Source organism: Hylobates moloch, unplaced genomic scaffold (assembly GCF_009828535.3).
Source record: "Hylobates moloch isolate HMO894 unplaced genomic scaffold, HMol_V3 SCAFFOLD_5, whole genome shotgun sequence".
Lineage (NCBI taxonomy): Eukaryota > Metazoa > Chordata > Mammalia > Primates > Hylobatidae > Hylobates > Hylobates moloch.
This window is the reverse complement of record NW_026652280.1, coordinates 101,576,650-101,598,710: the sequence shown is the minus strand read 5'-3', so window position 1 is coordinate 101,598,710 and position 22,061 is coordinate 101,576,650. Positions and strand designations below refer to the sequence as shown.

The following is a 22,061-nucleotide window of genomic DNA, read 5'->3' as shown; positions in this document are numbered from 1 at the left end:
GATCTCGTGATCTGCCTACCTCGGCCTCCCAAAGTGCTGGGATTACAGGCGTGAGCCACCGCGCCCGGCCCTGCCCAGCTAATTTTTGTATTTTTAGTAGACATGGGGTTTCACCATGTTGGCCAGACTGGTCTCGAACTCCTGACCTCAGGTGATCCACCCCCCTCTGTCTCCCAAAGTGCTGGGATTACAGGCATGAGCCACCTCCCTTGGCCCGGGGCTTATTTATTTATTTTTGTAGAGATGGGGTACTTTATATGTTGTCAAGGCTAGTCTTTGTTTTTTTGTTTTTTGTTTTTTGTTTTTTTTGAGACGGAATTTCGCTCTTGTTGCCCAGGCTGGAGTGCAATGCGCGATCTCAGCTCACAAACTGCCTCCCAGGTTCAAGTGATTCTCCTGCCTCAGCCTCCCGAGTAGCTGGGATTACAGGCATGCACCACCATGCCTGGATAATTGTGTATTTTTAGTAGAGATAGGGTTTCTTCATGTTGGTCAGGCTGGTTTCGAACTCCCAACCTCAGGTGATCCGCCCACCTCGGCCTCCCAAAGTGCTGGGATTACAGGCATGAGCCACTGCAAAGGCCTTTTACCCTCTCTTTTTATGTTTTTCATTCCTTTTTGTCCATTCTTCTTTTTAGGTAGTTTCTGCTGTCCTTTCTTCCAATTCATCACTTGCTCCTCAGTTTAGTCTAACATAGTATTAAATCTATCATTTGGTTCTTAATTTTGGTCTTTTAATATTTTGAGTCTGTATTATTATTATTTTTGAGACAGGGTCTCACTCCTGTTGCCCAGGCTGGAGTTCAGTGTCATAAACACAGCTCACTGAAGCCCCAACCTCTTGGGCTCAAGCAATCCTCCTGTGTCAACCTTCAGAGTAGCTCAGACTACAGGCATATGTCACCACGCCCAACTAATTTTTTAATTTTTGGTAGAGATAAGGTCTCACTATGTTGCCTAAGCTGGTCTCCAACTCCTGGGCTCTAGTGATCCTCACCTCAGCCTCCCAAAGTGCTGGGATTATAGATGTGAGGCACCAAGCAGGACCTTAGATTTTCTATTTATTCTACTCCCAGGTTGCCCCTAGGAGTGCAGCCTTTTGAGATCCTGGCTCAAAACACAAAGGTGGTTTACCAAGGTTATCACCTTTGGGGACATTTGGACTCCTTTTTTTTTTTTTTTTTTTTTGAGAATGAGTTTCCCTCTATTGCCCAGGCTGGAGTGCAGTGGCGCAATCTTGGCTCACTGCAACCTCTGCCTCCTGGGTTCAAGTGATTCTCCTGCCTCAGCCTCCCAAGTAGCTGGGCTTACAGGCATGCGCCACCACGCCTGGCTAATGTTAGTATTTTTAGTAGAGATGGGGTCTCACCATCTTGTGCAGGCTGGACTTGAACTCCTGACCTCATGATCCATCCATCTCAGCCTCCCAAAGTGCTGGGGTTACAGGCATGAGCCACCATGCCTGGCTCTTTTTTTTTTTTTAATTTTAAAAAATTGAAATGGGGTCTCGCCCTGTTGCCCAGGCTGGTCTGAAACTTCTAAGCTCAAGCCATCCTCCCGCCTTGGCCTCCTAAAGTGCTGGGATTACAGGCGTGAGCCACCACACCCAGCCTGGACTTCACCAGCCCCACACAGCCTATTTTCTGCCACTAATTCCAAATCAGCAAATGACGCCTGGGTAAAATCAGCCCCATTGCTGGGCTTACTTCTCTACTTTCCTGTACTTTCGGTGCTCTCACACCAATAATTTCTCACTATCTTATTTTTTTAATTATTATTATTTTTTGAGATGAAGTTTTGCTCGAAATGGAGTGAAGTGATATGATCTCAGCTCACTGCAACCTCCACACCCTGGGTTCAAGCAATTCTGCCTCAGCCTCCCAAGTAGCTGGGATTACAGGCACCTGCCACCACGCCCAGCTAATTTTTGTATTTTTAGTAGAGACTGGGTTTTGCCACGTTGGCCAAGCTGGTCTCGAACTCCTGACCTTAGGTGATCCACCTGCCTCAGCCTCCCAACGTGCTAGGACTATAGGCATGAGCCACTGTGGCTGGCCTCACTATCTTATTAGTTCTTTTATTTTTATTATTTTTTATTTATTTATTTATTGTTTTTTGAGACAGGGTCTTGCTCTGTTGCCCAGGCTGTAGTGCAGTGGCGCGATCTCGGCTCACTGCAACCTCTGCCTCTGGGTTGAAGTGATTCTTGTGCCTCAGCCTCCCGAGTAGCTGGGATTACAGGTGTGCGCCACCAAGCCCGGCTAATTTTTTTTTTCTTTGAGACAGAGTTTCACTCTTGTTGCCCAGGCTGGAGTGCAATGGCACGATCTCGGCTCACCGCAACCTCTGCCTCCCAGGTTCAAGCGATTCTCCTGCCTCAGCCTCCTGAGTAGCTGGGATTACAGGCATGCGCCACCATACCCGGCTAATTTTTGTATTTTTAGTAGAGACAGGGTTTCTCCGTGTTGGTCAGTCTAGTCTCGAACTCCCAATCTAAGGTGATCCACCCACCTTGGCCCCCCAAAGTGCTGGGATTACAGGCGTGAGCCACCGCACCCGGCCTACGCCCAGCTAATTTTTGTATTTTAAGTAGAGACGGGGTTTCATCATGAAGGCCAGACTGGTCTTCAACTCCTGGCCTCAAGTGATCAAGCCCACTTCCGCCTCCCAAAGTGCTGGGACTACAGGTATGAGCCACCATGCCCAGCCAGTTCTTTGATTTTTTTTTTTTTTTTTTTTTTTTTTGAGACGGAGTCTCGCTCTGTCGCCCAGGCTGGAGTGCAGTGGCACAGTCTCGGCTCACTGCAAGCTCCGCCTCCCAGGTTCACGCCATTTTCCTGCCTCAGCCTCTCCGAGTAGCTGGGACTACAGGCGCCTGCCACCACGCCCGGCTAATTTTTTGTATTTTTAGTAGAGACGGAGTTTCACCGTGGTCTCGATCTCCTGACCTCGTGATCCGCCCGCCTCGGCCTCCCAAAGTGCTGGGATTACAAGCATGAGCCACCGTGCCCGGCCCAGTTCTTTGGTTTCTAAAAAAGTATTTCATCCAACACTTTTAGTTGTCTGTAGCTTGAGGGCTAGTTCACCATTATTGAAAGGAGCTCAATTACTAAACTATATTTCTAGTCCAGTCATTTCTTCTGAGCTCCAGCTCCACTAGTCCGAAGCCTATCAGACACGTCCACTTGAGTATCTATAGGCACCTCACATCCAATAAACTAAAAGTATCATCCTTCCAAAACCTCCTTCTTCAGCTTCTCAACTAATGGGGTCAACATCACCTAGATCTGTTATTTGTATGATGTCCTCACTTCCCAAAGTTCAACTGATTCTACTTACAAAACATCTCCCCATCTCCATCTGCTGTCTACCTCTGCAATCTCTGGAATCCACCATCTCCATTACAGGACAAGAACATTATGCCTGTCACACAAAAGCTTTCATAATCTTCCCTCCACTGCCCTCGTCCCTGCCTCTCTTCCTCAGTCATCCTACATGCGCCCATCTTACATCCTAGATCAGGGTTGAAAACACAAACTCCTACTATAGCCAGGCAGGTAATGCACCTGAGTGAAGCAGGGTGTCTAGGAACCATGATGAACTAGACTCATTTCAAGGAGATAATGGATACTTGTTCTGGTTGATTGCTCATGGAGGGATGCAGGACAATATATTGCCAGCTCTTCCAATATTTTAAGAAAAGTCAGAAATCCAGGTTGGGCCTGGTGGCTCACATATGTTATCCAGGAATTTTGGGAGGCCGATGCAGGAGGATCGCTTGAGCCTAGGAGTTCAAGACCAGCCTGGTCAACATAGGGAGACCTCCATCTTAAAAAAAAAAAAAAAAAAAAAAAAGTCAGAAATCCAAATATTCTTGTACCATCTTATGATTTTTTCTTTTTTTTTTTTTTGAGACAGAGTCTTGCCCTGTTGCCCAGGCTGGAGTGCAGTGGTGCAATCTCGGCTTATTGCAACCTCTGTCTCCTGGGTTCAAGCAATTCTCGACCTCAGCCTCCCAAGTAGCTGGGATTACAGGCAGCTGCCACCATGTCCGGCTAATTTTTGTATTTTTAGTAGAGACAGGGTTTCACCATCTTGGCCAGGCTGGTCTTGAACTCCTGACCTCATGATCCACCCACCCTGACCTCCCAAAGTGCTGGGATTAGAGGCTTGAGCCACCTTGCCCGGCCCCATCTTATGATATTTAAGTGTGGGGAATTAAATACAATATACATAGAGAGAATGCAAGCCAAAGCATGCCTACCATCTCAAGTTGGCCTATCGACCACAATTTGCTCTAGATAATAAGAATATTCAAGTCTCCTAAAATTCCATATATAGGAAATATACTTCAACATTCTGCTCTGTCTACACAGAATACCTTTCTCATCCTTCTATCCTCTTGAATTATTTCTTTTTTGGAGACTTTCTGGCCCCAGTCCAAGCAGAATGAATAGCCCTCATCTGAGTCCTTTAGCAATTTATCCGTGTCTCCCCTGTAGTGCTTAATGCATGTTCCATTACGGTTATTTGTCCCAAATGTAGCTACTCAAAGGCACGGACTATATATATTCATCTTTATGCCCTCGGCACCTAGTGGGTGCTTAACGTACCGAAGGTTCTCTGGAAATGTTTGCTGACCTGAAGTTTGGTGATCCTATGTCCTGCTTAGGCGCAGCGTTGGAGAGGTTGGCGGGGCAATGCCGTCAATGACCCCTGATGACCATTAGAGGGCACACTGCTTCCACAACAGTCTGCACCGGGGGCCCAGCTGTCAAGTGCTCCAAAACCCACTCCCCAGTTTACGCCTCCAATGGTCATTTCCAACATCATCTCCCACAGCCTTCATTTTAACAACCCTCAACACAAAACAGTCATTTTCTTGGGGCGTCCCTGAGGTGTGAACCTCCTCCCTCCCAGACACCCACCCACTCTCCCCATCTTCCTACAATTTGGGCGCTAAAGATTTAATTCTGCCCTGACACCAGATCATTTTTCACAGCTAATCTGCACAGTCTGGAAGGTGGCAGGGAGGGAAAGAGAGGGAGATCATAGAAGGACTGGGTAACAGGCACTCTGGGCTCGCTTCAACTTTAACGGACTTTCCAGAAACCCGTCACCTTCCACCCCACTCCCAAACACATACATCCACGCACTCACACAGTTTCCTGCCAGGATCCCAAACCAGCACACCTTTCCCTCCTCCCCCGAGGAGACCAGGTAGGAGGTGAGGGAAAAGGTGGGGCGCAAGCGGGCCCAGGTTGCTTCCACACACACCCTCCGTTCAGCCCTCCTTTCCATCCCGGCGAGGGAGCACCTTCAGAGGGTCCTATCCTCCAAAGAGGTAGGCATGGGGCGGCCGAGACCGGAGAAGATGGTCCACCGGGAAGCGCGCGGGCTGGGCGGCGGGGAGGAAGGAGTTAAAGATCCAGGATTGGCTCTTCTGTCACTGAGTCTGGGAGGGGAAGCGGCTGGGAGGGAGGGTTCGGAGCTTGGCTCGGGTCCTCCACGGTTCCCTCCGGATAGCCGGAGACTTGGGCCGGCCGGACGCCCCTTCTGGCACACTCCCTGGAGCAGGCGCTCACGCACGCTACAAACACACACTCCTCTTTCCTCCCTCGCGCGCCCTCTCCCATCCTTCTTCACGAAGCGCTCGCTCGCACCCTTTCTCTCTCTCTCTCTAACACGCACGCACACTCCCAGTTGTTCACACTCGGGTCCTCTCCGGCCCGACGTTCTCCTGGCACCCACCTGCTCCGCGGCGCCCTGCGAGCCCCCCTCGGTCGCGCCCCTTGCGCTCTCGGCCCAGACCGTCGTAGCTACAGGGGGCCTCGAGCCCCGGGGTGAGAGTCCCCGTCCCTCTCCTGCTCCTTCCCATAGGGACGCGCCTCATGCCTGGGACCCGCCGCTGAGCCGAAGGGGACCGAGGAGGCCATGGTAGGAGCGCTCGCCTGCCGCGGTGCCCGCTGAGGCCATGCCAGGGCCCCGGCGCCCCGCGGGCTCGCGCCTGCGCCTGCTCCTGCTCCTGCTGCTGCCGCCGCTGCTGCTGCTGCTCCGGGGCAGCAACGCGGGCAACCTGACGGTAGCCGTGGTACTGCCGCTGGCCAACACCTCGTACCCGTGGTCGTGGGCGCGCGTGGGACCCGCCGTGGAGCTGGCCCTGGCCCAGGTGAAGGCGCGCCCCGACTTGCTGCCGGGCTGGACGGTCCGCACGGTGCTGGGCAGCAGCGAGAACGCGCTGGGCGTCTGCTCCGACACCGCAGCGCCCCTGGCCGCGGTGGACCTCAAGTGGGAGCACAACCCCGCTGTGTTCCTGGGCCCCGGCTGCGTGTATGCCGCCGCCCCGGTGGGGCGCTTCACCGCGCACTGGCGGGTCCCGCTACTGACCGCCGGCGCCCCGGCGCTGGGCTTCGGTGTCAAGGACGAGTATGCGCTGACCACCCGCGCGGGGCCCAGCTACGCCAAGCTGGGGGACTTCGTGGCGGCGCTGCACCGACGGCTGGGCTGGGAGCGCCAAGCGCTCATGCTCTACGCCTACCGGCCGGGTGATGAAGAGCACTGCTTCTTCCTCGTGGAGGGGCTGTTCATGAGGGTCCGCGACCGCCTCAATATTACGGTGGAGCACCTGGAGTTTGCGGAGGACGACCTCAGCCACTACACCAGGCTGCTGCGGACCATGCCGCGCAAAGGGCGAGGTGAGACGCTGGCACACCCTGTCCCGCCGCTTAGCCACAGGGCCTCCCCTTTGACCCGCCGGAGGCATCGGGACTTCCTCTCTCGTCTAGGGGCACTCTTCTTTCTCCTCGCCGTTCTTCATTCTTTCAGCTCCCCGGCCCTTTCTACAGCTGAGTTTCTATTTCCCTCTCTTCTTCTGCCACCCCCACCACGTCTCTATCCTCTCACCTCCCCGACCCCCACTCATTCCCTCCCACCCTAGCACAGCTCGGTTCCGGTCCCTTTTTTCTTCCCACATTTTCTCTCTTCCCTATAGCCTTCTCCCCTCTTTCATCCTCTCCTCTCATTGCGCCTCATCCCCCCTCTTCTCCCCCTCCCTCTCGCTCCTCTCTCCCTCCTGGCCCCACCCTTCTCCACCTTCAGCTCCACTATCCCCCTCTCCCTACCTGTTCCTTCCTCCCTTCCGCCTCCCCCCTCCCCCCCCCCCCCCCCGCCCCCGCCCCTTCCACTCTTCGTCTTTCTCCTGCTGTGGCCTAGGCTGAGCCGGGAGTTACCACTTAACTCTCACTGGGTCTCCCCTGCCCAATATCTCTAAACTTCTCCCCTGGGTGCCCCAGCTTTCCTACTCCTGTCTCTCCCGCAGTACCTAGGCTTCTGTCTCTGACTCCCCATCTTTCTCCAGTTATCTACATCTGCAGCTCCCCTGACGCCTTCAGAACCCTCATGCTCCTGGCCCTGGAAGCTGGCTTGTGTGGGGAGGACTACGTTTTCTTCCACCTGGATATCTTTGGGCAAAGCCTGCAAGGTGGACAGGGCCCTGCTCCCCGCAGGCCCTGGGAGAGAGGCGATGGGCAGGATGTCAGTGCTCGCCAGGCCTTTCAGGTGAGTACCTAGGTTTGAAGCCCAGGCTGTCTCAGCTTATGGCACATCATTTCTGGGCACTGTGTCCCTCAGCGTCTGAAAGAATTCCAGAAAAGAGGTTCTTGTCTGTTTGTTTCTTTATGCACTCCTGGTAACTCACAGAACAGAAAAGAGGTTGGTGATGCTCACTGGAAATTAGGCAATGAAGGGCAGGGGACTGCCCAGGGGCGCTTCGGCACCAGCAGGCTAAAAATATAAGAAAATGGGCTTGAGGAGGGAGGAGGATAAAGTCCCACAGCCTGGACAGGACTTGGAGAAGCCATCCCATTGGATCCCCTGCTTTGGAGTGGGCATCACTTCATGCAGGGCATGGGGTCCAGTTTGACCTTGAGCTAAGCAGAGACGCAGCTCTGGGAGGTGGGCTCCCAACTGTTGGGGCCCCACAGTACTAGGGAATAGTCAGCTCCCAACTGTCCGCTCTCCACTGACCCCTTTCTCAGGCTGCTAAAATCATTACATATAAAGACCCAGATAATCCCGAGTACTTGGAATTCCTGAAGCAGTTAAAACACCTGGCCCATGAGCAGTTCAACTTCACCATGGAGGATGGCCTGGTAAGAAGGGGTCCCGGGACCCTCCAGCGTGGACCTCCAGCCCCCACTCCCGACCCTCTGCCAGCCTCCATCCTTCCCTATTCCCGGGTCTCCCCTTCCTTCCCTCCCTTCCCATTGTTCCATATTTCTCGTGATGATGGAGGAGGACACTGGCAAGTTCAGCCTCTGAAACTCAGGTCATCATCAGTAATATGGAGACGATACATCCTGCCTTGTCTACCTAGTAGGATTCAGGAAGTGATGCTAATCCAAAGGCATCATTTAAATAGTAAAATCTCCTGTGATGTAGGGGTGTTATTTTCTCCCATCCTCTTCCAAAATCCCAGTGCCTCTTGTTCCCTTCCCCACGGCTCCCACCTCCATGCCCTTCATACGCCCACCCCAGCCGACCTCTGTTTGCCCCTACAGGTGAACACCATCCCAGCATCCTTCCATGATGGGCTCCTGCTCTATATCCAGGCAGTGACAGAGACTCTGGCACATGGGGGAACTGTCACTGATGGAGAGAACATCACTCAGCGGATGTGGAACCGAAGCTTTCAAGGTCAGGGCTTGGAGGTGGCTGGAATGGGCTGCCTTGGGGGATGAACCCCAGGTGCCCAGTGTCAAGCCATGAGAAGCCTATTGTCCTGCAGCACAGTTACCTATGCATACCAGCCTTTTCCTCCACAGCTTTTTTCAGGCCCATCCCTCCGAAGTCCTACTAAGTGTCCAATCTCAATCATCCCTGCTGGGCACTGAGCTCTTTTACCTTTCTTTTTCTTTTCTTTTTTTTTTTTTTTTTTTGAGATGCAGTCTCGCTCTGTCCACAAGACTGGTGTGCAGTGGTGCAATCTCGGCTCACTTCAACCTCCATCTCCCAGGTTCAAGCGATTCTCCTGCCTCAGCCTCCTGAGTAGCTGGGATTACAGGTGCCCTCCACCAACAGCTGGCTAATTTTTTGGGTTTTTTTTTTTTGTTTTTTTTTTGGTTTTTTTTTTTGTTTTTTTTTAGTAGAGACGGGGTTTCACCACGTTGGTCAGGCTGGTCTTGAACTCCTGACCTCAGGTGATCTGCCCGCCTCAGCCTCCCAAAGTGCTGGGATTACAAGCATGAGCCACAGTGCCCAGCCCTTTTACCATTTACTATCATTCTGTACACATGTATGTTTGGAAGGCAAGGCAAAAAAGATTAGAGGATGAAGAGAGGAAGTGGGGCACCCCTGAACTTCCATTCTCTCAAAGATAGTCATCTTCCCCTGTGTCCTCAGGTGTGACAGGATACCTGAAAATTGATAGCAGTGGCGATCGGGAAACAGACTTCTCCCTCTGGGATATGGATCCCGAGACTGGTGCCTTCAGGGTAAGTTTGTGCACCCAGAAGACAGTGCCAATTCCAAATGACATCTCACCCTCCTACTTCCCCCCCACAGCCCTGCCAGGGCACCTGTTTATCCTGTAGCCATTCTACCATGCCTAGACACTTACGAGAGCCCTGGATAAAACAGACCCAGCTCCAGTCTGGGGAAGCCACCAGAACGATAGGGACTCACAGGCATCACACTTGGGGAGCCCCATGCCTGAGGAGGGAGCACAACCTTGCCCTCGGGGAGCTCCGAAGGGAGGCAGGCAGGACCGCCTCCCAGCAGAGACAGGGCCGTGAAAGACGCGCATTACACAGCTCTGCAAGCGAGCAGGGACAGGAAGGCATTGAAGCCAATGGCGGCAAGGGACAGGTCATCCAGAGAAGGCTTCCTGGAAGAGGGGCACATGGACTGGGCCTGGGAATGTAGGCTAAGGTGAACATTACCTTCTCCTGTTTTCTACCAAGAAAATAAGTAGAGAAAAATCAATGTTTGGTTGGCGCTTCAACCAAGATTATAAACTCCCTGAGCGTAGAGATCAGGTTCTAAATGGAGTTTTCTTTATAAACCCCTTGATAGTTTTCAGGTGTTTCCACTTGAGTACTATGTGTGTGGTATGAGGTCTTGTATCCAGTTGCAGTGGGGGCTTGGTAAGCAGGTGACAACCCAGATATATGTGTAGGCTCTGGAAGCAGAGCTGGGGTGGGTGGGAGGTGAGACTGCTGCACTGCACAGCAGGCCTTCCCCGCAGGCCCTGGCCTAGCCACCACTCCTGCTGTCCCTTAGGTTGTACTGAACTACAATGGGACTTCCCAAGAGCTGGTGGCTGTGTCGGGGCACAAACTGAACTGGCCCCTGGGGTACCCTCCTCCTGACATCCCCAAATGTGGCTTTGACAACGAAGACCCAGCATGCAACCAAGGTGACTGTCCCTTGCCTTCCAGGCCTCCATCCTGGAGATGCTGCATCCTTCCCCTAAGCACAGTCGAGTAGATGCTCCTCTCCCACGCTGAGGGCTTTCTGGAGAATGACTCCTGCCTTTTTCTTCCCTTCATCCATCATCCCAGTTCGCTGATGGACTATTAGAAAGTTCTTCCTCCTGCTATCTAACCCAAATCTCTCTTACTGCAATATGGACTCTCTCCTACAGATCACCTTTCCACCCTGGAGGTGCTGGCTTTGGTGGGCAGCCTCTCCTTGCTCGGCATTCTGATTGTCTCCTTCTTCATATACAGGTGAGATATGATGTGGCTGGGTGAGTGAGGCTGGGGGACCCGGAGAACCAATAGCAGAGGAGGCGGTGGGGACCCAGAGGGAAGAGGGCAGGGGTGAAGGCACAGCAGGGGAAAACCAAGGGAGATGAGGAAGAAAGGAGGCTTAAAAGCCAGAGGAGAAAGAAAGAGAAGGGAATGGCAGGGCGAGGGGAGGAGACAAGGATAGGAATGGCCAAGGAGAGTCAGAGATCCAAGAGGCAGAGAAGTTGATGGGTGACATCATAGGGGCGTGGACTGGTTTTCCTTGCTACTCTTGCAGGCCAGATGGGAAGCAACATTCTGAACCTTTGCAATCATGCCCATGTTAGTTGAGGAGGGTGGTGAGCCCTGGTATGTGCCAGGTGCCTAACCTAGAATGGAGAAGGGAGCTGAATGAGCCTTGTTCCTGCCGTCCAGTGGAGGCTAAAATTAAGTACAGGAGGAGTTAATGATATACAAAAGCAAGGAGGGAGGGGAGAAAATCACTGCTTGTTGAGCATATAATATGTGCCAGGCACTTCCATGTACACTCTTTCTTTCATTTTTTTTTTTTTTTTTTTTTGTGACAGAGTCTCGCTCTGTTGCCAGACTGGAGTGCAGTGGCATGATCTCAGCTCACTGCAACCTCCGCCTCCGAGTTTCAAGCGATTCTCCTGCCTCAGCCTCCCATGTAGCTGGGACTACAGGCACATGCCACCACGCTCAGCTAATTTTTGTATTTTTAGTAGAGACAGGGTTTCACCATGTTGGCCAGGATGGTCTCGATCTCTTGACCTCATGATCCGCCCGCCTCAGCCTCCCAAAGTGCTGGGATTACAGGCACCGTGCCTGGCCTCATACACACTATTTCCTTTCATTCTTATAATAGTTAAGAATGACATAGATATTGAGGCCTCATTCCCAAATAAGGACATTGAGGTGATTCCCCCAAGGTCCCCAGTGAGGCAGAATTTCCCCCAGCCATCCTGATTCTCAGTCCAGAGGATAGAATTCCTCCTCCATCTCTGAGTGCATGGTGTGGTCCCACGGCTCTGAGGAGGGGCTGCTGAGCACCCTGCTCTGGGTCAGGGGCTCAGCCACAGGCTCAGATGCAGCCTTCGTACTTCAGGAAGATGCAGCTGGAGAAGGAACTGGCCTCGGAGCTGTGGCGGGTGCGCTGGGAGGACGTTGAGCCCAGTAGCCTTGAGAGGCACCTGCGGAGTGCAGGCAGCCGGCTGACCCTGAGCGGGGTAAGAATGCTGGTGTTTTTGTTGGGGGGCAATAAAGGAGAGGTGGGTACAAGGGGCAGTGCCTGAGGGGTAGGGAAGGGAGCAGGATTCTGGTCCCAGCTCTGCTTTCACTTGCTGTGTGACCTTGAGCGACTCATAGTCCCTCTCCGAGACTGTCTCAGATGATGATTACAGCAGCAGAGCCTCCCTCACAGGGCTGTTTTAAAGGTCAGAGGAGATAGTACCTGTGAAAACACTTTTAAAAAAAAAGTAAATGAGGAGGAGATTTTATGATGTGGAACATAAAGCAGGGTGGGCCAGGCACAGTGGCTCACATCTGCAATCCCAGCACTTTGGGAGACCGAGGCAGGAGGATTGCTTGTGCCTGGGAGTTCAAGACCAGCCTGGGCAACATAGCAAGACATCGTCTCTACAAAGAATACAAAGATTAGCCGGGCATGGTGGCGCATGCCTGTAGTCCCAGCTACTGTGGAGGCTGAGGTGAAAGGATCAGCTGAGCCCAGGAGTCTGAGGCAGCAGTGAGCTAGGATAGCACTGCTGCACTCCGGCCTGGATGACACAATGATACTACACCTCAAAAAAAACCCAACAACAAAAAGGAAGGGCGACACAAAGATAAGGCAGGATAAGGCAGGGTAGTAAAGACCAGAGCACAAGCAATCAGGATGCAGACTGGGCCCACTGGCTGACCATTCCTCCTGCTCTCCCTCCTTTCAGAGAGGCTCCAATTACGGCTCCCTGGTAACCACAGAAGGCCAGTTCCAAGTCTTTGCCAAGACAGCATATTATAAGGTGGGCCTGGGAAAAGATCACTGGGCCTTGGGACTGGGGCAGGAGTGTACTCTGATGGAGGACTGGTGGGGTTTCTGAGGGAAGGAGTAAGCTGGTGGGGAGCAGCAGATGGGGGCCCTGGGAGTGGGCTATTGGGAACAAGTGAGGGTCCTGAGGGCAGGGATGGGCTGTCGTGAGCAGCTGGAATTCCCAGGACATGGGACCATGCTCTTCACAGTGACAGTCTCCATTCCATGCCCAGGGCAACCTCGTGGCTGTGAAACGTGTGAACCGTAAACGCATTGAGCTGACACGAAAAGTCCTGTTTGAACTGAAGCATGTAATGTGGGGAGTGATGCAGTGGCATGGAGAAGGGGCCCTCGGGGACGCAAGGGAGACTGGCCGACAGAACTAGTTATGGAGGGACCTCAGGGTACCCCAAGAAAGGGGCAGGGACTGGAGCCCTGGGATGGACCTTCATCTTGTGGGTGGGAGTGGGGGGATCCTAAGCTAGGAGAAGAGACCACTGGAGATAACCTGGAGGAATCTTGAGGGGCCATATGTGATGTCCCTGGGGGAGAGAGGGCTTAGGAGGCAGAGGGAGTAGGAGCAGATTCTGGGGAGGGTGGGCTAAAGCACATGGGTGGGAATCACCAGGGAAGATCCTAGTGATGGTTGCAGAAAATGAATAAGGAGTTAAGAAGAGTGAGGGTCCCTGAGGCTAGTGAGCAGCTTGGTGAGGAGCGAGGTCTCTGTCAAGCTCCTGATGCTGGTCCCACTTGCAGATGCGGGATGTGCAGAATGAACACCTGACCAGGTTTGTGGGAGCCTGCACCGACCCCCCCAATATCTGCATCCTCACAGAGTACTGTCCCCGTGGGAGCCTGCAGGTGAGGGGGACAAGGGGTGTCAAGAAACCTGGGTTCTAGCCCTGGCTCTGCTCCTGTCTGGCCATAAGACCCCAGGCATGCCTCGCCCTCTTTCTGACCTTTCTGGCCCCATCTGTAAAAATGGGAGTTGGGGAAGGGCAGTGGCACTAGAGTCAATCCAAAGTTTTGTCCTGTTCTACCAGTTCACATCAGTAGGACCCTGCACCCTCCTCCAACTCCCAGGGGTGTCTGCAGGGGATTGGTCTGACTCTTACTGCCCCAGCAGGACATTCTGGAGAATGAGAGCATCACCCTGGACTGGATGTTCCGGTACTCGCTCACCAATGACATCGTCAAGGTATGCCCCTAAGCACCTATTGTATGTGTAGGGGAGGGGCCAGGCATGCTTCTCCTGGCCACGGGTGTAGGTCCCACTCATGGCCAATACCTCTGCCCACTCATGTTTCCAGGGCATGCTGTTTCTACACAATGGGGCTATCTGCTCCCATGGGAACCTCAAGTCATCCAACTGCGTGGTAGATGGGCGCTTTGTGCTCAAGATCACCGACTATGGGCTGGAGAGCTTCAGGGACCTGGACCCAGAGCAAGGACACACCCTTTATGCCAGTGAGCCTTGACTCTTGAACCTAACACCTACCCCCAGCACCACCCAGTAGGGAGACTGATGCAAGGCCTCTGATGGGCTTGGGCATGCTTGTCCTGACTCCAGCCTCAATTCATTTACCCATGAAAAAGGGAAGGCCAGACGAAGTGGTCTCTAAGGCCTCCTCTAGCTCTAACACTCTGTGATGCATCCAGATCAGTTTCGGCCACATCCTTGTTTCCCCCTCACCCCTTAGCTTTGGGCTCCCTCACTCGGTGACTACCGACCTCTGACCCACAGAAAAGCTGTGGACAGCCCCTGAGCTCCTGCGAATGGCTTCACCCCCTGTGCGGGGCTCCCAGGCTGGTGACGTATACAGCTTTGGGATCATCCTTCAGGAGATTGCCCTGAGGAGTGGGGTCTTCCATGTGGAAGGTTTGGACCTCAGCCCCAAAGGTGAGAGGAGCACGCCTTCCTTAAACCCAGCCACAGTCTCAATGAACCCCAGCCCCAGGGAGAGGGTCCCCTGGCAGCACCACCACACCTTCCTTCTGGAATGGGGCTCAGTCACCACCCTTTGACCCATTGCTGCCAGTGACCAGTCCCCCGCCCCCACGCCTTGGTCTTGGACTTCCCCTGCCATCCCAGCTTGTTGCCCCAGTCTCTCACTAGGCCCTTGGCCAGCCCCACCCCTCAGCTCCTCTACCACCCAATACAGAGATCATCGAGCGGGTGACTCGGGGTGAGCAGCCCCCCTTCCGGCCCTCCCTGGCCCTGCAGAGTCACCTGGAGGAGTTGGGGCTGCTGATGCAGCGGTGCTGGGCTGAGGACCCACAGGAGAGGCCACCATTCCAGCAGATCCGCCTGACGTTGCGCAAGTTTAACAGGTCCCTGGTGTTTGTCATGGATCCCCCAGGCCCCTCCTCCACAGCCACCATTTACCTAATGCTTCTTGCTCCGGCTTATCCCAGCCGTGGCAGAGGGAGACCACTCACCTCCTCCCTATACACAGTCAGCTCCAGCCCAGCACAGCCTCACGACCCTCTTCGCAAATACAGCACGACTCAGCTGTCCCCACAGTCCCCTGCCATTCATACCCCTTCCCTCCACCATCGACAACCCACATCCTTCCTGCCCACTCCCCTTGCTGGCCTCTAGGCTTCTCAGCAGTGTGTAGAGTAGATGGGCCTCCCGCCCCTTGCCCGGTAGGCTCTTGGCCCTCCACGGGAGCTCCTGCCCCACTGCTTGATTTCCCTTCCCCAGCGTGCCCACCAGGCCCAGTTCCTCCAGACACACCCTTCTGTGGCCATCACTTTGTCCGCAATTGACCCTTGTCATTCTCCACCTCCTTTACCTCCTAACTCACTGGGTTCAACAAAGATGAACAAAATGTCCATATGTCTGAAGCTTCATACTTGACCTTGGGGTCTCAGAGAGGAATTGAACTTTCTTCCTTCTGTTTTCCCCTGCTCCCCGATATCCTGCTATGCCCTCAACCCTGAGCATCTCTAGAGACCTCACTGCAGCCTGGGCAGGGGAAGTGCCTAGGGGTGGGTGCTCACGGGTAGGCTGTGCTGCTCCTCTCTCACCACCCCCATCACCACCCCCTGCCCCCAGGGAGAACAGCAGCAACATCCTGGACAACCTGCTGTCTCGCATGGAGCAGTATGCGAACAATCTGGAGGAACTGGTGGAGGAGCGGACCCAGGCGTACCTGGAGGAGAAGCGCAAGGCCGAGGCCCTGCTCTACCAGATCCTGCCTCAGTAAGTGCCTGAGTCTGGGGACCCCCCAACACAAAGCCCCTGTCCCGACCCCCTACTCTGATCCTGCACCTGCCCTGACCCCTTAGCTCAGTGGCTGAGCAGCTGAAGCGTGGGGAGACAGTGCAGGCCGAAGCCTTTGACAGCGTTACCATCTACTTCAGTGACATTGTGGGTTTCACAGCGCTGTCAGCGGAGAGCACGCCCATGCAGGTAGGCCAGGGTTCAGCCGTAGGTGCCAGGCAAGCAGGCTGGCCTGGCTCAGCATCTGGATCCCACCAGACCTGCCTTCTGGTTCTGCTTTACCCACCTGACCCCAGGTGGGGTCCCCTACTTCCTGTCTCTCTTAGCTTCTCTTCCCTTCCAGGTGGTGACCCTGCTCAATGACCTGTACACTTGCTTTGATGCTGTCATAGACAACTTTGATGTGTACAAGGTGAGGGCGGGAGTGGGGATGGAAAGGGACAGACAGACATGGACAAGGTCAGAAAAAGATGAGGGGTAGGCAGAATGATGTGGAGTCTTAAGAGAGGAGATCAGGGAACATGGGCAGAGACAGTGACACAGGGAGACCCAGGAACAGGCAGAGAACCCACGTGGGATGGGGGATGAGCAAAGACAGATGAGGGTACAGAATGACAGACGCTGCACCTGGTGTGATGGCGTGGCCGGCCGCACAGTTGCAGCCCTCAAGTCCTGTACCCCCTTGCCACTCCCACAGGTGGAGACAATTGGCGATGCCTACATGGTGGTGTCAGGGCTCCCTGTGCGGAACGGGCGGCTGCACGCCTGCGAGGTAGCCCGCATGGCCCTGGCGCTGCTGGATGCTGTGCGCTCCTTCCGAATCCGCCACCGGCCCCAGGAGCAGCTGCGCTTGCGCATTGGCATCCATACAGGTAAGGCCACTGAAGATGCAGGTGGGCGTCCAGAGGCCAACGCTTCGCAAGGGAAACTGTCCCCTGGCCCAGCCCCTCGCCCTTTCATCTCTCTCTCTCTCTCTCTCACACACACACACACACACATACACACACACACACGCACACAGAGCTGGGACCTCAGATCATGCCTCCTGCCTCTCTTGGATTGTCCACCTACCTCCCTTAACGCCCCTCCCTCCCTTACTCGCTGATGGGCTCTGCTTCTTCCCTTGCTCCTCCCAGGACCTGTGTGTGCTGGAGTGGTGGGACTGAAGATGCCCCGTTACTGTCTCTTTGGGGATACAGTCAACACAGCCTCAAGAATGGAGTCTAATGGGGAAGGTACAGCACCCCCTCCTAGAGGGAATGGGGAGGGCAGGGTGGCTGAGGGAAATGCCATCCTGGGGCAGCCTGTGCCTGCACAGCCCGTTTCAGCTCCTAGTCCTTTCGCCTCCCAACTTCCCCTTCTCATAATATTAATAGTTCAACCTGGGCTCATCACCTTGACTGTAATCAGAGACTCAGGTTCCTGCTGCCCCTCTTGTCAAATGATGTAAAAGTATTTCCAGGCCAGTGTTGGAGAGTTCCCAGCAGGAATCCTATTTTAAGACCCTCTGTGGGCCAGGCGTGGTGACTCACACTTGTAATCCCAGCACTTTGGGAAGCCGAGGCAGGCGGATCACCTGAGGTCGGGGGTTTGAGGCCAGCCTGACCAATATGATGAAATCCCATCTCTACTAAAAATACAAAAAACTAGCCAGGCGTGGTGGTGGGTGCCTATAATCCCAGCTACTCAGGAGGCTGAGGCAGGAGAATTGCTTGAACCCGGGAGGCAGAGGTTGCGGTGAGCCAAGATTACGCCATGCACCCCAGCTTGGGCAATAAGAGTTAAACTCTGTCTCAAAAAAAAAAAAAAAAAAAGACCCTCTGCTCCACCTTTGATGTGGTAAAGATGGCTTCAGAGCCAGCATACTGGGCTGTGAATCTCAGCTCCACAGCTGGCTGTGTGTCAGTTTGCTATACCTCTCTGAGCCATGGTTTTCCTCATCTGTAAAAAGAGGGAGGCCGGGCGCGGTGGCTCACGCTTGTAATCCCAGCACTTTGGGAGGCCGAGGCGGGCGAATCACGAGGTCAGGACATCAAGACCACGGTGAAACCCCGTCTCTACTAAAAATACAGAAAATTAGCCGGGCGTGGTGGCGGGCGCCTGTAGTCCCAGCTACTCGGAGAGGCTGAGGCAGGAGAATGGCGTGAACCCGGGAGGCGGAGCTTACAGTGAGCCGAGACTGCGCCACTGCACTCCAGCCTGGGCGACAGAGCGAGACTCCGTCTCAAAAAAAAAAAAAAAAAGAGGGAAAAAATCTACCTCACAGGGATTATGTGAGAAACCCATAAAAAATGTCTACCACATAATTGTCATTTAACTTTTCCGAGCCTTAGCTGATTATCTGTAAAATGATGTCTATCTCAGGATTGCAAGAAGTCTAGCACAAGCCCTGGTACCCAGCAGGCACCTGATAAATTCTTGCTCCCACCCGCCCCTTGCTCTTGCCTCCTGTTTATCTTCTATCCTTCTGCTGTATTCGACACAATTCAATGCAGTAAACATTTATTGAGTGACTACTGAGTGCCAGGCCCTGGGATAGTAACATGGCCCAGATCCAGAGTTAGCTGAGAAATTCATGTGGACCCCATCTAAACCTTATGGTGAAAGAAAGGCTGCTTGGGAGCCAGTCCTGGGAGCCCAGAGGGATCTAGTTCAGCAAATATTCCCTGGACACTATTTTGGGGGCTGTCAGAGTAGAGCCCCTTGCTGAGGGTCCAGTCCTCAAGGAGCACATTCCCAGAAATTGTTCAACATTCTGGGTGCTGGGGATGCTTGTAATCCCAGCACTTTGGGAGGCCAAGGTGGGCAGATTACTTGAGGCCAGGAGTTGGAGACCAGCCTGGCCAACATGGTGAACCTCCTGTCTCTACTAAAAATACAAAAAATTAGCCGGGCATGGTGGCGCGTGCCTGTAATCCCAGCTACTCAGGAGGCTGAGACAGGAAAATAACTTGAACCCGGGAGGTGGATGTTGCAGTGAGCTGAGATTGCACCCCTGGGCAACACAGCGAGACTGTCTCAAAAAAGAAAAAAGAGAGGAAGAAAGAAAAGAAAAGAAAAGAAAGAAACTGTTAAACACAACAAGGCCACTGTGATTGATGCAAACCCCAGAAGTAGGGACATGAGTTCAGACAGTGGTCAAAGAGAGGGTGTGGCAATATTGGGCCCCACTCCATCACTGACCTCCTCAGCCACTTGGGCAGATCACCTGGGCCTCAGTCCCTCAGCCACAAAATGAGGGTATAGCATTAAATCATGAAAGCAACAATTTACATACTGCTTCCTAGGTAGCACATTCGTTTGAATACTTTATGGATGTTAAATTTAATCCTCACAACAAAGTTTTGAGATGGGTACTGACACTATCAGCATTTTCAAGATTAGGAAAATGAAGCAGAGAGAATTTATATTACATACCCAAGCAAGTGTCCAAGCTGAGGTTCATACTGAGGCAGTGCAGGATCCAAAGTGCCAGCTCCTAACCACTATGCTGTGTAGAATCCGGTGACACTCCAGAGAGTGCTGTCCAACAGGATGTTCCACAATCATGAAAATGTTCTGTATTCTATGCTGTCCAATACAGTAGCCTCTAGGCACATGTGGCTACTTATCACTGGAAATGTGATGGGTGCAACTGAGGCCCTGATTTTTTTTTTTTTGGAGACAGAGTCTCGCTCTGTCGCCCAGGCTGGATGGAGTGCAGTGGTGCGATCTCGGCTCACTGCAACCTCCACCTTCCAGGTTCAAGCGATTCTCCTGCCTCAGCCTCCCAAGTAGCTGAAATTACAGGTGTGTGCCACCACACCCAGCTAATTTTTGTATTTTTAGTAGAGACGGGGTTTTACCATATTGGCCAGGATGGTCTCGAACTCCTGGCCTCAAGTGATCCTTCTGCCTCAGCCTCCCAAAGTGCTGGGATTACAGGTGTGAGCCACAGCACCCAGCCTGAATTTTTAACTGTATTTAGTTTAAATTAATTTAAGTTGAAACAGGCATATGTGATTAGTGGCTACTGTATTGGATTACACAGCTCCAGAGTTCTAATGAGAGGCTAATGTGGTCACGCACTACATTCAGGGAGTGGAGCCTCTCTGAGCTAGAGGGCTTCCTGGCCCAAAAGAGGGAGAGAGGGTACCTGTCCACCCCCACAGTCCCTGGTCTCTTTTGCCTCTACTTCCCTGCTCTCCTCTCTCACATTGCTCACCTTCCCTTCTCTCCTGTCCTACCCAGCCCTGAAGATCCACTTGTCTTCTGAGACCAAGGCTGTCCTGGAGGAGTTTGGTGGTTTCGAGCTGGAGCTTCGAGGGGATGTAGAAATGAAGGTAGAGGGAGAAGCCTCTGCCCTCCCCACCTTTTGGGGTCCTAGAGGGAGTTACCCTTCTCAAGCAGCCAATGCCACTCCCATCCCTAAGGCTCTCATCTGACTGGGGAAAGGGCATGTGCCACTCTCCAGCCCATCCTATTTTTTCCCTCCAGGGCAAAGGCAAGGTTCGGACCTACTGGCTCCTGGGGGAGCGGGGGAGTAGCACCCGAGGCTGACCTGCCTCCTCTTCTATCCCTCCACACCTCCCTACCCTGTGCCAGAAGCGACAGAGGTGCCGGGCCTCAGCCTCGCCCACAGCAGCCCCATCGCCAAAGGATGGAAGTAGTTTGAATAGCTCAGGTGTGCTGACCCCAGTGAAGACACCAGATAGGACCTCTGAGAGGGGACTGGCATGGGGGGATCTCAGAGCTTACAGGCTGAGCCAAGCCCACGGCCATGCACAGGGACACTCACACAGGCACATGCACCTGCTCTCCACCTGGACTCAGGCTGGGCTGGGCTGTGGATTCCTGATCCCTTCCCCTCCCCATGCTCTCCTCCCTCAGCCTTGCTACCCTGTGACTTATTGGGAGGAGAAAGAGTCACCTGAAGGGGAACATGAAAAGAGACTAGGTGAAGAGAGGGCAGGAGAACCCATATCTGGGCCTGGCCCACAATACCTGCTCCCCCGACCCCCTCCACCCAGCAGTAGACACAGTGCACAGGGGAGAAGAGGGGTGGCGCAGAAGGGTTGGGGGCCTGTATGCCTTGCTTCTACTGTGAGCAGAGACAATTAAAATCTTTATTCCTGTGACAGTGTCTCTTCTTGAGGGAGAGAGGGTTGCCAGAAAACAGTCAGTTCTCCACTCTCTACTTCAAATAAGACTCTCGCTTCTTGTTCTATAAGGGCCTAGAAGGAGAAGTAAAAAAAGACTCTCAATTCTTAAGCTGGGAATGCAGGCTCTGAGAGTAGTAACAGCCTATGAATTGCCCAGCAGTGCTGAAACTGGTTTAAGGACCCATTTACATCCTTAAGAATTATTATTATTGGCCGGGCACAGTGGCTCATGCCTGTAATCCCAGCACTTTGGGAGGCTGAGGCGGATGGATCACCTGAGGTCAAGAGTTCGAAACCAGCCTGGCCAACATGGTGAAACCCAGTCTCTACTAAAAATACAAAAATTAGCTGGGTATGGTGGCACGCGCCTGTAATCCCAGCTACTCAGGAGGCTGAAGCAGGAGAGTCTCTCTTTTTTTTTTTTTTTTTGAGACGGAGTCTCACTCCTTCGCCCAGGCTGGAGTACAATAGCGTGATCTCGGCTCACTGCAAGCTCTGCCTCCCAGGTTCACCCCATTCTCCTGCCTCAGCCTCCCGAGTAGCTGGGACTACAGGTGCCCACTACCACGCCCGGCTAATTTTTTGTATTTTTAGTAGAGACGGGGTTTCACCATGTTAGCCAGGATGGTCTCAATTTCCCGACCTCGTGATCTGCCCACCTCGGCCTCCCAAAGTGCTGGGATTACAGGCGTGAGCCACCACACCCGGCCGAGAATCTCTTGAACCCAGGAGGCGGAGGTTGCAGTGAGCCGAGATGGTGCCACTGCACTCCAGCCTGGGCAACAGAGGGAGACTCTGTCTCAAAAACAAAAAACAAAACAAAACAAAAAACCAGGCACGGTGGCTCACTCCTGTAATCTCAGTACTTTGGGAGGCTGAGGTGGGCGAATCACATGAGATGAGGAGTTCGATACCAG

The 22,061-nt window shown here is 53.4% G+C and overlaps 1 protein-coding gene across 2 annotated transcripts; it reads left to right on the top strand.

Annotated features, from left to right (window-relative positions):
• The first annotated feature begins 5,517 nt into the window (after nucleotides 1-5,517).
• On the top strand, nucleotides 5,518-21,537 carry NPR1 (natriuretic peptide receptor 1). 2 transcript variants are annotated; one of them, XM_032154540.2, is made up of 22 exons: nucleotides 5,518-6,695; nucleotides 7,358-7,557; nucleotides 8,037-8,150; nucleotides 8,559-8,694; nucleotides 9,400-9,491; nucleotides 10,279-10,414; nucleotides 10,643-10,727; nucleotides 11,854-11,974; nucleotides 12,692-12,766; nucleotides 13,008-13,085; nucleotides 13,531-13,635; nucleotides 13,901-13,972; nucleotides 14,085-14,241; nucleotides 14,519-14,674; nucleotides 14,937-15,105; nucleotides 15,836-15,982; nucleotides 16,069-16,192; nucleotides 16,347-16,415; nucleotides 16,701-16,875; nucleotides 17,140-17,238; nucleotides 20,234-20,325; nucleotides 20,480-21,537. In XM_032154540.2, exons 1-22 carry the CDS (start codon nucleotides 5,975-5,977, stop codon nucleotides 20,540-20,542), a joined length of 3,186 nt encoding a protein of 1,061 aa, XP_032010431.1. In that variant the 5' UTR covers nucleotides 5,518-5,974; the 3' UTR covers nucleotides 20,543-21,537. The 2 variants fall into 2 exon arrangements, with proteins under 2 accessions (XP_032010431.1, XP_032010432.1); XM_032154541.2 differs by lacking the exon at nucleotides 13,008-13,085.
• Nucleotides 21,538-22,061: the final 524 nt, after the last annotated feature.

What these genes read in the sequence shown, in the direction of transcription:
- NPR1 (XM_032154540.2), top strand. Translation starts at nt 5,975, where the DNA reads ATGCCAGGGCCCCGGCGCCCCGCGGGCTCGCGCCTGCGCCTGCTCCTG. An exon ending in CATGCCGCGCAAAGGGCGAG is followed by an intron (nt 6,696 to 7,357) that starts GTGAGACGCTGG and finishes ATCTTTCTCCAG; the next exon opens with TTATCTACATCTGCAGCTCC. An exon ending in GTCTCCTTCTTCATATACAG is followed by an intron (nt 10,728 to 11,853) that starts GTGAGATATGAT and finishes TTCGTACTTCAG; the next exon opens with GAAGATGCAGCTGGAGAAGG.